The sequence below is a fragment of the Phalangium opilio genome, unplaced genomic scaffold, assembly GCF_054372755.1.
Source record: "Phalangium opilio isolate 3A_F unplaced genomic scaffold, DU_Popi_V2 ptg000031l_1, whole genome shotgun sequence".
In the NCBI taxonomy this organism is placed as follows: Eukaryota; Metazoa; Arthropoda; class Arachnida; order Opiliones; family Phalangiidae; genus Phalangium; species Phalangium opilio.
The window spans coordinates 9,502,382-9,515,118 of NW_028324158.1; the positions used below are offsets into that span (position 1 = coordinate 9,502,382).

The 12,737-nt window shown below is 43.2% G+C and overlaps 1 protein-coding gene across 15 annotated transcripts in view; it reads right to left on the bottom strand.

The window, feature by feature from the left end:
- Nucleotides 1–12,737, bottom strand: part of LOC149690489 (uncharacterized) — a 35,591-nt gene that overhangs the window by 12,980 nt on the left and 9,874 nt on the right. For 11 of the 15 annotated variants that reach the window (XM_089870013.1, XM_089870018.1, XM_089870021.1 and 8 more), the window contains 8 exons: nucleotides 8,196–12,725; nucleotides 7,940–8,125; nucleotides 7,493–7,856; nucleotides 3,154–7,419; nucleotides 3,021–3,076; nucleotides 2,564–2,704; nucleotides 1,061–1,166; nucleotides 865–986 (listed from right to left, as the gene is read on the bottom strand). In XM_089870013.1, coding sequence (XP_089726139.1) covers nucleotides 865–986; nucleotides 1,061–1,166; nucleotides 2,564–2,704; nucleotides 3,021–3,076; nucleotides 3,154–7,419; nucleotides 7,493–7,856; nucleotides 7,940–8,125; nucleotides 8,196–12,725 — 9,771 coding nt within the window. The remainder of the gene's footprint in view (nucleotides 1–864; nucleotides 987–1,060; nucleotides 1,167–2,563; nucleotides 2,705–3,020; nucleotides 3,077–3,153; nucleotides 7,420–7,492; nucleotides 7,857–7,939; nucleotides 8,126–8,195; nucleotides 12,726–12,737) is intronic. The other 4 variants (XM_089870023.1, XM_089870022.1, XM_089870017.1 and 1 more) reach the window with 4 other exon arrangements.

A 12,737-nucleotide genomic window follows, 5' to 3' on the forward strand; every position in this document is an offset into this window, starting at 1 on the left:
AATATCGGAAATATTGGGAAATAATGAGAAATATCGGAAATATTGGGAAATAATGAGAAATATCGGAAATATTGGGAAATAATGAGAAATATCGGAAATATTGGGAAATAATGAGAAATATCGGAAATATTGGGAAATAATGAGAAATATCGGAAATATTGGGAAATAATGAGAAATATCGGAAATATTGGAAATTTAAGGGAAATATCGTGAAAATATTGGAAATTTAAGGGAAATATCGTGAAAATATTGGAAATTTAAGGGAAATATCGTGAAAATATTGGAAATTTAAGGGAAATATCGTGAGAATATTGGAAATTTAAGGGAAATATCGTGAAAATATTGGAAATTTAAGGGAAATATCGTGAAAATATTGGAAATTTAAGGAGAAATATCGGGAAATAAAGAAATACAAAAATAATAGAAATACTGAGAAATATTAGAAATACGAAGGAATAATCGAAATATTGGAAATTTAAGGGAAATATAGTGAAAATATTGGAAATTTAAGGGAAATATAGTGAAAATATTGGAAATTTAAGGGAAATATAGTGAAAATATTGGAAATTTAAGGGAAATATAGTGAAAATATTGGAAATTTAAGGGAAATATAGTGAAAATATTGGAAATTTAAGGGAAATATAGTGAAAATATTGGAAATTTAAGGGAAATATAGTGAAAATATTGGAAATTTAAGGGAAATATAGTGAAAATATTGGAAATTTTAGGAGAAATATCGGGAAATAAAGAAATACAAAAATAATAGAAATAAATCGGAAATATTTGGAAATAAATCTGGTGTACATTTTTTGGGGAAGTGAGTAGCCCCTCGCTGCTCATTACTGATTGTGAAAACTGACATACCTCAACTTTGGGAGTGCTGGTTTCAGCTGAAGGACAATTTTGCAGTAATTGCTTTAAGAGAACATTTTGGGAACTTGGTTCAGCGGGTGGCTCGCTACGAGATTCGCTTCTTTCAACAACAACTGTAAATATTTCTAGCGTGTTATGACGATATTCCCGATTATAGTTAATTAAAAAGTGTCTCAAATGACTGTACCATTATGAGATAAAGTGTCAGCGCTCATTCGTCTGGCGACGTCAATTCTAACTACGTTAGTACACCCTGGATCCGATTTTGGGCTTTTTAGGTTTGACCCAAGCAGCTATTAAAAATTATTTTCGGTTTAAATAAAACTCATCAACAATTTGAAACATTACCATTAAGCTAAAAAACAAACGGGTAGCGAAATATTGGATTTTAAGTTACGGTATCGCGTATTTTTTGTCAACTTCAAAGTAGATAATGCGCTACTGACCTTAGTGGCCTGAATTAATTGACACGAAGCCATGGCTAAAGCTTCGGCTTTAATCTCTTGAGCAATTAGTTTACAAGGAGAGGTATGTAAAGATTTGGACTCGTCCTTAACGGATTTAGAGACGGACGAGGAAGACAAATGCAAGAGCGACAAGCCACGGGGTTCCATAGGCCTGAGAATGCCACCGTCCATACCAACCACCATGACGGGAGGACCGGGTCTCCCCGACAAAGCCCCGTGGTGAAGTTCGTGGGTTTTAGAAGGGATGTGTTTGATGAGTGGAGTTAGAGGACGAGGCGTTATTTGCATAGGGTTAATATTAGCGAGAGTAGCGAGAGAAGTCTGTTGAGGAACTGTTAGTCTTTGGGAGGCCAAAGTAGCGAAGATGTGGTTTCCGCTAGTCGAAACCACGATGGAAGGAGTTTGAGAAATAGCAGTAAGAGGTTGTTGGACAATATGACTCACAGGCAAAGAAACCTGAGGCAAAAGTTTATACCAACAGGAAAAATGGGTTAGCGACATTGGAATGACTAAAAATAATAATGGCAAACGTCTCAAGTTCGAAAACAAATTTTCTGTGAGAAAGGCAAACGTCACTGTGCGTAGAATATCAAAACCAAAACCCATCATTCTTAAGTAAAAGGAATTCGCAATGAAATTATAAATGCAGCATTTGTAATTAGCCTTATTCCTGATCAGCGCCATCTACCCATTGCGGTGACTTTGAGAACTACTGTAAGCGGCAAGCCAATCAGATGTCGCTAAATTCTGGTGACGTCACTGACTGGCACTCTCGAGTCTTACCAAAAATGAAGTCACCAGATTTTAGCGACATCTGATTGGCTTGCCGCTTACAGTAGTTCTCAAAGTCACCGCTATGGGTAGATGGCGCTGATCAGGAATAAGGCTAATTGAATAGTATAGTAGTAACTAATCAAATGAGAACAAAATGGCGTCGTACACAACACGTATTAATTATTTTTAAACGTGAATTAAACATAAAATCGGGCAGAATTTATTGAACTTTGAAGTGAACAAAATCACGAAATTCTTTCTGAAACTTTCTCAATCTCATGCATTCGTTTTAAGTACAGTAAACTTTTGATTAGTCGTTTTAATTAGTTTAATTTGTCTAAAATTGCCTCTCCTCTGATATTAATCTAAAGGTTACTGCATATACTGTCATCATAACTCGCAATAACTTTCTTTGAGCAATGAAAAAGTCATAAAATAAAATCGCATACCTCAATATTTGGCATTGGTTTTGATGGTTCAGGTTGAGGTGAGACTGGTCCAGCAGGCATACCTGTCTGCCTTAATGTGAATGATAAGGTGTGCGTTACAGATTGACTAAATGATGATTGAAGCTCGTCAACATTTGAACTCTGCGGCGAAATAAAATTATTCCAATATTAATCTTGAATAATTAGCCTTATTCCTTATCAGCGCCACCTACCCATAGCGGCGACTTTGAGAACTACTGTAAGCGGCAAGCCAATCAGATGTCGCTAAAATCTGGTGACGTCACTGACTGGCACTCTCGGGTCTTACCAAAAATGACGTCACCAGATTTTAGCGACATCTGATTGGCTTGCCGCTTACAGTAGTTCTCAAAGTCACCGCTATGGGTAGATGGCGCTGATCAGGAATAAGGCTAATTCCCGCAAAACCTTTTCGTAATTTAAGGTTTTCAATAAGTACCTCGGATTGATTTGAACATATAGGCAAAGTTTGAACTGGTTTATCATATCCCGACGCTAAAAGAGTTGGTTTTTTTTTACCAAAATTAAAATATGGTCCTCGAAGATTGTGAAATAATAATAAATGAACCTACATTTCTCTGATTCAGATCCTCTATTTAATACTGACTGAAATCTTGACGCACCACTGTCAGCAATATCATCAACTGGTTCATCCTTAATTTTAAGCAGCGGCGTATTACTTAGTTGTTCCTTTTCTTCCTTCTGTTGTTGTTGTTTTAATAATTGCTGTTGTTGTTGACTCTGTTGGTTTTGCTGATTGGTAACTTCTTTCTTAACGTCTTGCTTTAAAGTTTCGACTTTTATCGACGTGTCTTCAACTTCACTGACCGAAGAACTTATTGTTTGACTGGATGGTAAGTTAACGCAATCGGAGATATTATGTTGTACCAACTGAACTTTAATCGCTTCGGGTTTAGGAAGCGGTTGAACTGAACTAAGAGTTTCTGTTGTACTAGTGACAGTACTGCTAACGTCTTCATTTGATACTGAAGGTTGTTGAGTAGATACGCTCGCACTTTCCATTGTTTGTAGATTATCTACTGGGTTTACAATAATGTTCGGAAGACTTCTAGTGGTTACTTCCGCCGCTTGAAATTTCTCCTTAAGAGGTGATGACGCTTCCGTTGTTTTTGATATGGATTCAGTGGGTTGTTGAGTCGCGAATGAAAAACTAGAGGAACTTGAAACTACCCTTTCGAGTGTTTCTAGGGTTGATACTGCTTTAATCTCTGAATGGCTTCTTTGAAGCTTTCCAACATTTTTATCTGAACTAGTTGAAGCTTCCGGTTCATTGGCAATTAGCGACTTATCTTCTTTTTGGGGTATTTTCGACAACAAACTCGATTGACTCGCATTACCAATAACAATAACTTCTGTTGAAGATAATTGATTGCTTTCTTGTACTTCTTGAACGGACTTTGGCTTTTCATCCGGAGATTTTTGCGCACTTTCTACCATTTCTTTGGGCTCAGGACTGTCTTTAATACATGTGGTTGGTGAAACGCGAATTGGAACGTCATTAGATACCGTTACTTTAGATTCAAAACTTAGAGTAGGTTTAGATTCATCTATTGTCGAACTTTGTAAAGGTAAAGAATCTTGAGTGACAGATACTATCTTTTCTTCAATTGGAGTTTTAGAGCTTTCACGTTTTGTAGTGTCGGCTGATTGAATGATTTCTTTACTGTCAGCGGAATTAACAGAACTAACTTTGATTTCATCAACAACCGGAGTATTTTCATTACTTTCTTTATTTAGAGAAGGCGCATTTAAAACTTCTGGTTCTTTCATCTCAACTGAAGTTGATTGTTCTACATTTTCAGTTTTACTCGTTTGCGGCGTGGAATCGGAGCTCTGTAGTTTCAAATTTGAAGTGGGAATTTGCGGTATGCTATTTTCCTCCGGTTTTTCGACTGGCTTTATTTTGGATACTTCCAATTTTTCGCAATTACCAATTGGTGTTGGGATGCTAGTCCCTTCAAGTTTGCAGCTATCGCATGTTGGAGGTATATTTTCATTTAAGAGTTCCGGAGGGAGAGACGGTTGATTTGTATTAACATCTGGTTCTTGTGGGTCTCTGCTATCGTCGAGAGGTTGGGTGGAACTCTCTAGCGGTGTTTCTGTTTCCGTAGGTGGATTAGAACTTGATTGTTTTTGTGACTCGCTATCTTCCATTGGCGGAAGAGTGTTAGATTCTTCTGGTCGACCATGATCATCTGTGGTTGGTGGAGGAGTGTTAGATCCTTCTGATCGACCATGATCATCTGTGGTTGGTGGAGGAGTGTTAGATCCTTCTGATCGACCATGATCATCTGTGGTTGGTGGAGGAGTGTTAGATCCTTCTGATCGACCATGATCTGTGGTTGCTGGAGGAGTGTTCGATCCTTCTGACCGACCATGATCTGTGGTTGGTGGTGGAGTGTTACACCCTTCCGGACGACCGCAATCTGTTGTTGGCGGGGGAGTATTACATCCTTCCGGACGACCACAATCTGTTGATGGTGGGGGAGTATTACACCCTTCGGGTCGACCGCAATCTGTTGTTGGTGGCGGCGTATTACATCCTTCCGGACGACCACAATCTGTTGTTGGTGGCGGCGTATTACATCCTTCGGGTCGACCACAGTCTGTTGTTGGTGGCGGCGTATTACATCCTTCGGGTCGACCACAGTCTCCCGTTGGTGGGGGAGTATTACATCCTTCCGGACGACCACAATCTGTTGATGGTGGGGGAGTATTACATCCTTCGGGTCGACCACAGTCTGTTGTTGGTGGCGGCGTATTACATCCTTCGGGTCGACCACAGTCTCCCGTTGGTGGGGGAGTATTACACCCTTCCGGACGACCACAGTCTGTTGTTGGTGGGGGAGTATTACACCCTTCCGGACGACCACAGTCTCCCGTTGGTGGGGGAGTATTACACCCTTCCGGACGACCACAGTCTGTTGTTGGTGGGGGAGTATTACACCCTTCCGGACGACCACAATCTGTTGTTGGTGGGGGAGTATTACACCCTTCCGGACGACCACAATCTGTTGTTGGTGGGGGAGTATTACACCCTTCCGGACGACCACAGTCTGTTGTTGGTGGGGGAGTATTACACCCTTCCGGACGACCACAACCCCCAGTGGGCGGTGGAGTATTACACCCTTCCGGACGACCACAATCTGTTGATGGTGGGGGAGTATTACACCCTTCCGGACGACCACAACCCCCAGTGGGCGGTGGAGTATTACACCCTTCCGGACGACCACAGTCTGTTGTTGGTGGAGGAGTATTACATCCTTCCGGACGACCGCAATCTGTTGTTGGTGGGGGAGTATTACACCCTTCCGGACGACCACAACCCCCAGTGGGCGGTGGAGTGTTACACCCTTCCGGACGACCGCAATCTGTTGTTGGCGGGGGAGTATTACACCCTTCCGGACGACCACAATCTCCCGTTGGTGGTGGGGGAGTATTACATCCTTCCGGACGACCACAACCCTCAGTGGGCGGTGGAGTATTACACCCTTCCGGACGACCACAGTCTGTTGATGGTGGGGGAGTATTACACCCTTCCGGACGACCACAATCTCCTGTTGGTGGTGGGGGAGTATTACACCCTTCCGGACGACCACAGTCTGTTGATGGTGGGGGAGTATTACATCCTTCCGGACGACCACAATCTCCCGTTGGTGGCGGCGTATTACATCCTTCTGGTTTCCCACAATTCCCAGTAGGTGGAGGAGTGTTACAACCTTCCGGTTTACCACAACTTCCGATTGATGGGGGTGTGTTAGATTCATCTGGTTTGTCACAATCCCCAGTTTTAGGGAGTAGGTTAGACCCTTCCGGCTTTCCACAGTTTCCCGTGTCCTGATTTTGAGAGGAGCTTTCTGTTTTGCTATCACACGTAGATTCTGTGCCAGTTTTGGGACTTTGAGAATTGGAAGCCGCCTGCTCAAAACTCTGTTGCGAATTTTTACCACTTTCCAGAGAGCCCTCGTTATCCATACTTTCAGACCTGGGGTTATCAAATTTTAATGATGATTCGAAACTCGGGCGCATTTGGGGATTTGGTGGTGAAGTTGTTTTAGGACTATTTGAAGTTTCGATTAATTTGTGTCCGTGAGTAAATGAATGACTAGACATATGGCCACTACTTCCTGGACTGGTTGTTTGAGACACTGGAGGTGAACTGTGCATTGGTGACGCTTGCTGAGATGGAATCCTGGTTTGATAGTGAGGAATGGGTCCAGGCATTGAAACTGGGCTACTCTGAAGAGGACTAGTTTGTAGAGCCCCTATTAAGGAACTACTCTGCATAGAGTTATGCGATGGACTACTGTGCATCGGACTACTCAAAGGACGAGGACTTTGGGGAATGAGAGATGTAGGGCTATTATGGCTTTGAATGGGGCTATTATGTGGCATTTCCTGCATCATCATTTGAGGCCTAGGACTTCGCGACATCATATGATGCGGGGGACCTTGTTGATATTGGTTCATTTGCATTGGAGGTCTTTGAAAATTCATGTCTCGAAAAATCATTGGAGCGCCAGTTTGACCGGACGTTAACTCTCTATGAATGGAGCCCAACCTTGTAGGATCCATTTCCATCTGACTTCTCGAACCTTGAGGGGGTCGGCCTTCCGGACTTTTAAGGATGATGGCATTAATGTCATCTAATGACATGCTAGCATTTCCTCTGGGCGAAAACTGTGAACCCGATCTTTGCTGCATCGGAGACAAAGGACTTTGCTGCGCCGCGCTGGGGCTCATATTGGGATAAGCCTGACTTTGCTGAAGAGGTAAAGATGGGGGAAAAGGCTGCCCAACAAGGTCACCTTGGGACACTGGTTAAAAGACCACGTGTAATTAGAATACAAAAGAAAAATAAGCATTCAATGGTTATTAAAATGAATTTACCATTACTCATCATTTGACGTTTTTGCTGAAGAAATTGTTCTCTTTGCTGGAATCTATCGCTGAAGGAATTATCATCTTGCTGCATATGCATGCCCTGTTGCGAATGCATCATTTGATGTGGCATTCTGGGTCCAGGGCCCGAATTTTGGTCCATCATACTGGCAGAGATAGGAGAACGCTGAGAAACGTTACCAGGTGGGGGTCCCTGCATCATTGGAGATTGTGGCATTGTAACTGGAGAGTGCTGCATCATTGGCGAGGGTGAATGCTGCATCATTGGTGAAGGAGGATGTTGTAATCTTGGAGAAGCGGATGGTCCCATAGGTGAAGGAGACATCATAGGAGACTGGGGAGGCACTGAACCCTGTAATGAAATGACCACAACACTTTCAATTACAGAAACCTGACAACATTTATAATGGCTTAAAATAGAGACTAGTATCTTACAGGACGATGAGGAGATGGCGCCGCTCCAAGAGGCGATAGCTGCATACCCAAATTTGAAGGATGCCCTTGCGGATTTTGCTGGCCAGTATGTATTAACTGTTGCTGCTGTTGCATTTGCTGAAATTTTTGCTGTTTCATACGGAATTCTTGGAAAAGTGTTGTGTGTTGTCTAATTTGCTTTCGAACCTAATTTTGAATGAAAGCGAAGCGTGGTTTATATACAGATGAATTTTGTTCAGAAAGGTAAGAACTCTACCTGATCTAGTTGTTTCTGAAGGCCAGCTTGCTCCTGAGTAATACGACTAAGTTCAACTTGATCGTGGTCAGGTAATTCTTGACCATTTCTTCTAAGTTGTCTTTGCCGAGCATTCATTGATTTTTTATTTTTTCTCAGTTTACCAACTTCAGTTTCGAAATGCTTTTGATGTGATGTAAGAACAGCTTGTTGATGAACGAGCCATTGTTCGTACAACACATATTGTTGTCTATCTTGATCAGTAACTGGGTCATGTGGCGGCAACTGTGGTGGAGGAACAGAAGGTGGAAATGGAGGTCGAGATGGTGCCATTCCAAACTGCGCCTGAGGTGGCATATCCATCCTAGGATGTATTTCACCATGTTGGCCATGCATCATGGGAACAGACTGCATTCGACCAGGGTGCATCATCTGAGGCGCCATTCCTCTTAATGCAACATTATGAAAACCAGGAGGCCCTGCCCTGTGACTCAATTGCATTCCTGGTACATTATGCTGTTGATGTTGTTGCCATACTGGAGGAGGTGGTGGTGCCTGCTGAGCAATTTGATCAGGGTGACCCAACGGACTCGGTGGAGGAGGAAAATGTTGCAACGGAGCTCCCGTTGGGCTTCCCAAAACTGGCACATTAGATTCCGAACTCATAGAATGAGACATTAATCCGGAAGATCCACCTATGTCATCAGGAGGGCAAGAAAGAACATCCGCTTTTAAACGTTCAAAGTCAATATCGCTTAAGAGCGCGTCCCCAGGAGGCGATATGAAGCTTTCTTGACTTTGCCTCTTTTGCTCTTGCTTTTCTTGTTCCACCAAATCCTCGAGCAGAAGTGGTTGCTCTTGTGGTAAACTCAAACGATCTTCTTGATTCTGAGGTCCAATACCCATTAAGTTCTGATTTGGGCTTTGTAAACGATGTCGCAATGTCATAATATTTTGAGGATTTTGCATACTCTGCATTCGTTGTTGATGCGCCAAAAGTTCCTGTTGAGTGTGAGGATGTTGAATTCGCGGTTGTCCAACCAGACCTTGATATGCCTGGTTAGCACCGTAAGGCGGAGGAGGCGGCATTCCAGGCGGAAAGCTAACCGTCCTCTGTATTGGTCGGGGAAACCTTTCACTCATCATATTGCTCGGACCTCGATTCAAGATAGACGCCAACCCTGGAGAGACTTGCTGCATATGTTGATTCATATGCATGGGTCTTTGCTCCTGCGACTGTAACAACTGAGCTACATTCATTACCGGATCCGACCTAGTTTGATCTCGATTGACATTAGGCACGTTAGTTTCCAGAACCGCGTTTGAAGGACCCGCTTGCATTACAGTATTGTCAAAGTTTTGTTGGTTTTGAGTTTGTTGATCCATTGGTCTACTTTGATTATTTTCCGGGATAATGTACTTTTTCTCATTTTGATGATCAATTATGTCCAACTGTTCAGTTTTAAAGGTTTCAGGGTCAAGCTTTTCATCTTTACACTCTTTCAATTTAAAATCTGGTTGGTCAGGATTGTCTATTTCTTTCTTAGTTTCAACCTCCGGTTTATTCAAATCAACTTTTTCTTCTAGTTTAGTCTTCAATTCGTCAACGTCTCCGGTGTCAAGCTCATCATCCTTCTCATCCAAATCCAAATGTTCATCCAAGATATTGTTTTTCTCACCATCGCCAACTAAACCTCCCTCTAATTCGGGATCGGCATATTCCAAAATATTAAAATCATTGCCCAAACCCAACAACTCGTCGTCGTCATCATCCAACTCATCTTCCGCGTCGACACCTAATGCTTCCTCATCCTGATCTTCAACTTCTTTAACTAAATCTCCCGCAGTTTGTTTTTTCTTTCCAATGGTATCCGTCGAACCAAGGATATCATCGTCATCTCCAGTGGCTTCGTCATCCAGTTTTTCTAAAGAACAACTTTCAGTTTCAGCGGGTTCTTCTTTAACACTAGTCGTTTTCGCCTCGGATGTCGGCTTCTTTTGATCTGGTCCTTGATTTTGAAACATGGTAGGATCTTGCATATTCTCACGCTGAAAATTTTCTTCTTTGGGCATTGGACTAGGAGGCGGGAGAATCATATCCTGTTGACTTTGAGGAGGGAATTGCTGGAGCCCTTGTTGATTCATTTGCACGCTTGGCGACTGTGGTACCCCAGAATTCATAGAATCCAGGTGCTGGTTCATTCCCATATGTTGCGAAGGCGACATGGGAGGTCCTAGAGGCGATTGAGGTGGACCAGAAAAGTGATGCTGTGGTTGCTGTTGTTGTTGCATCATTCTTTGCTGATATAAGGGGCTGCTAGCCATGTTAAGATTACTGGCTGAACTCATAGAAACATTTTGGAGACCAAGTACATTTGGCTGCCCAAATTTTTCAGCACTCATCATATGCGATTGTCCTTCCATCTGCACATTTTGTTGTTGTTGAAGAGTAGGAGATTGTGGCGGAGGTCCCAATTGTTCACCGATTTCACTCTTAACACCCATAAACCCAGAGGGCATTCGTTGTGGCTGACCCTGAAGTCTTAATTGTCCACTATTCCAAAGAGCGGTAGCTCTGGCCAGCAACTGTTGCTTTTGATTCTGTAACGTCTGCAACTGCTGTTGCAATTGCTGCTGCTTCTGAAGTATCTGTTGTAATTGTTGTTGGTGTTGCATAGTTTGAGGTTGCTGCATTTGAATCTGTTGAATATTTTGTTGAAACTGTAATTGTTGTTGTTGGATCTGCTGCTGCATATGCTTAATTTGATGAAGTTGTTGTTGCAATTGTTGCTGCTGCATTTGCTGCTGTTGAAGTAAGGCAGTGCGAATTCTAGGGTCATTCAAAGCGGCTCTAGGAAGAGCGACTACGCCTCTTTGCTCCAAGAGTTGTCCAGGATGTCTAAAAGTTGGGTCTTGATTACCCGACATGATTCTAGGTCGCATACCCGGTGGTAAGGGTGGTCTGAATAGATTAACATTTCCGCCTGGTCTATTTTGATCACCAATCGTGCTAGGAGACCAATGTCGAAGTGGCATTTGACCTTGTTGCTGCTGTACTTGTTGTTCTCTGAACATAAGTTCTTGCTTCTTCATTTGTTGTCTTTGTAAGAGATCCCTCAAGTGTTGCCTATTTCCCATTTGAGACGCATCACCTTCCATTTGATCCATGGGATTCTGTAAGCTAGAAGGTGCGGGCGGTGGTCCCAACTGGGCTCCCTCATGCCCCATTATCTGGTGTCCCATCACGGATCCATCTTGACCCATTAACTGATGCCGAGGGCTTAATGGACTCGTAACCAAGTTGGGCTTCAAAGCAGCAACCAAAGCTGGATTATTAACATTAGCTTGGGAATGTGGTACCATCTGAGGCCTAACTTTGAATCCTTGTCCAAAACCCTCTCCGGGAGAACCAGAAGGCATAGGAGATGATGGAGGTGGTGGGAGCTGAAGTTGACTTACTGGCGACTGGGGAGGATGCTGTTGTTGCATTTGCTGCTCCATCATCCTATTTGGCATTTGTCCAGGGGCATTCATACCACTCGGAGACATGACAAAACTATCCGCTGACACCGAAGTCGGGATTTGCGGAGGTGGCGGTGGTGGTAAGGGAAGTGGACAAGGAGTTGAAGGCGCTCTGGCATAAGGGTCCAATGGGCTTGAAACCTGGCCTTGATTCATTTGAGAATCGGAGTAAGGGCTATTGCCAGAATTCTGTTGCAACGCGTTTGGGGATAACTGTAGAAATGGGTCCTGTCCATGAAGAAGTCCATGAGCTGGGGATGTTGTTTGTCGAAATTGGTCCATTGGTTGTGGTGGACAAGGTGTCGATGGTGGTGTTTGATAAAAATCTGGAGCAGATGGGGAAGGAGTTTGGCCTCTAGGGGCGTCAGGTCGAAGAAGCATTTGTTGTTGTTGAGGATGTATCATACCAGGACGCGGTCCACCTGGCATTCGATAGGGTGGTAAGAAAATATTTTCAACTTGCCTGGGAGTACCTGGTGAACCCAGGTGCTGCTCATTAGGTGGTAGTCTGCTAGGATCTATAGGTGGGCGAACCCTAGACACTTGTATTAAAGGACTGACAGATGTTGGTGATCTAACTGAACTTGGTGATCTTTGAGATACGTGAAAAGGCGATGATGCTGGGCTTTGAATGGCGGATGGTCCTTGATTATTACTATCCATACCAGCAGAGGCAGTCATTTGGCAGAGAGATGACATGTCTGATTGGTAACTCGATGTAGTTGGCGTAGATGGACTAGGAGATGGTGAGGGTCCAGATCTCATAGCTGGAGAGGGTGGTATTTGCATAAATCCGCTTTCAACTGAAACTTCGTGTTGTTCCATCGTCACACTCTGTTGAACTTTGATAAAACTTTGTTGCTTTTGTTCCGCTAATATTTGATTTTGTTGTTGCTGCTGTTGCTGACGTAGCACTTGCATGTGTTTCCATTGCCTCTCCTGCTCAATTTCCCGAGCTGATCTTTGATTCATTCCTTTACCACCTTCCGGTTGAGTCGGAGTAGTGGGTGAAGGCTGCGGAACAGGAGGCTGACAAGAGAA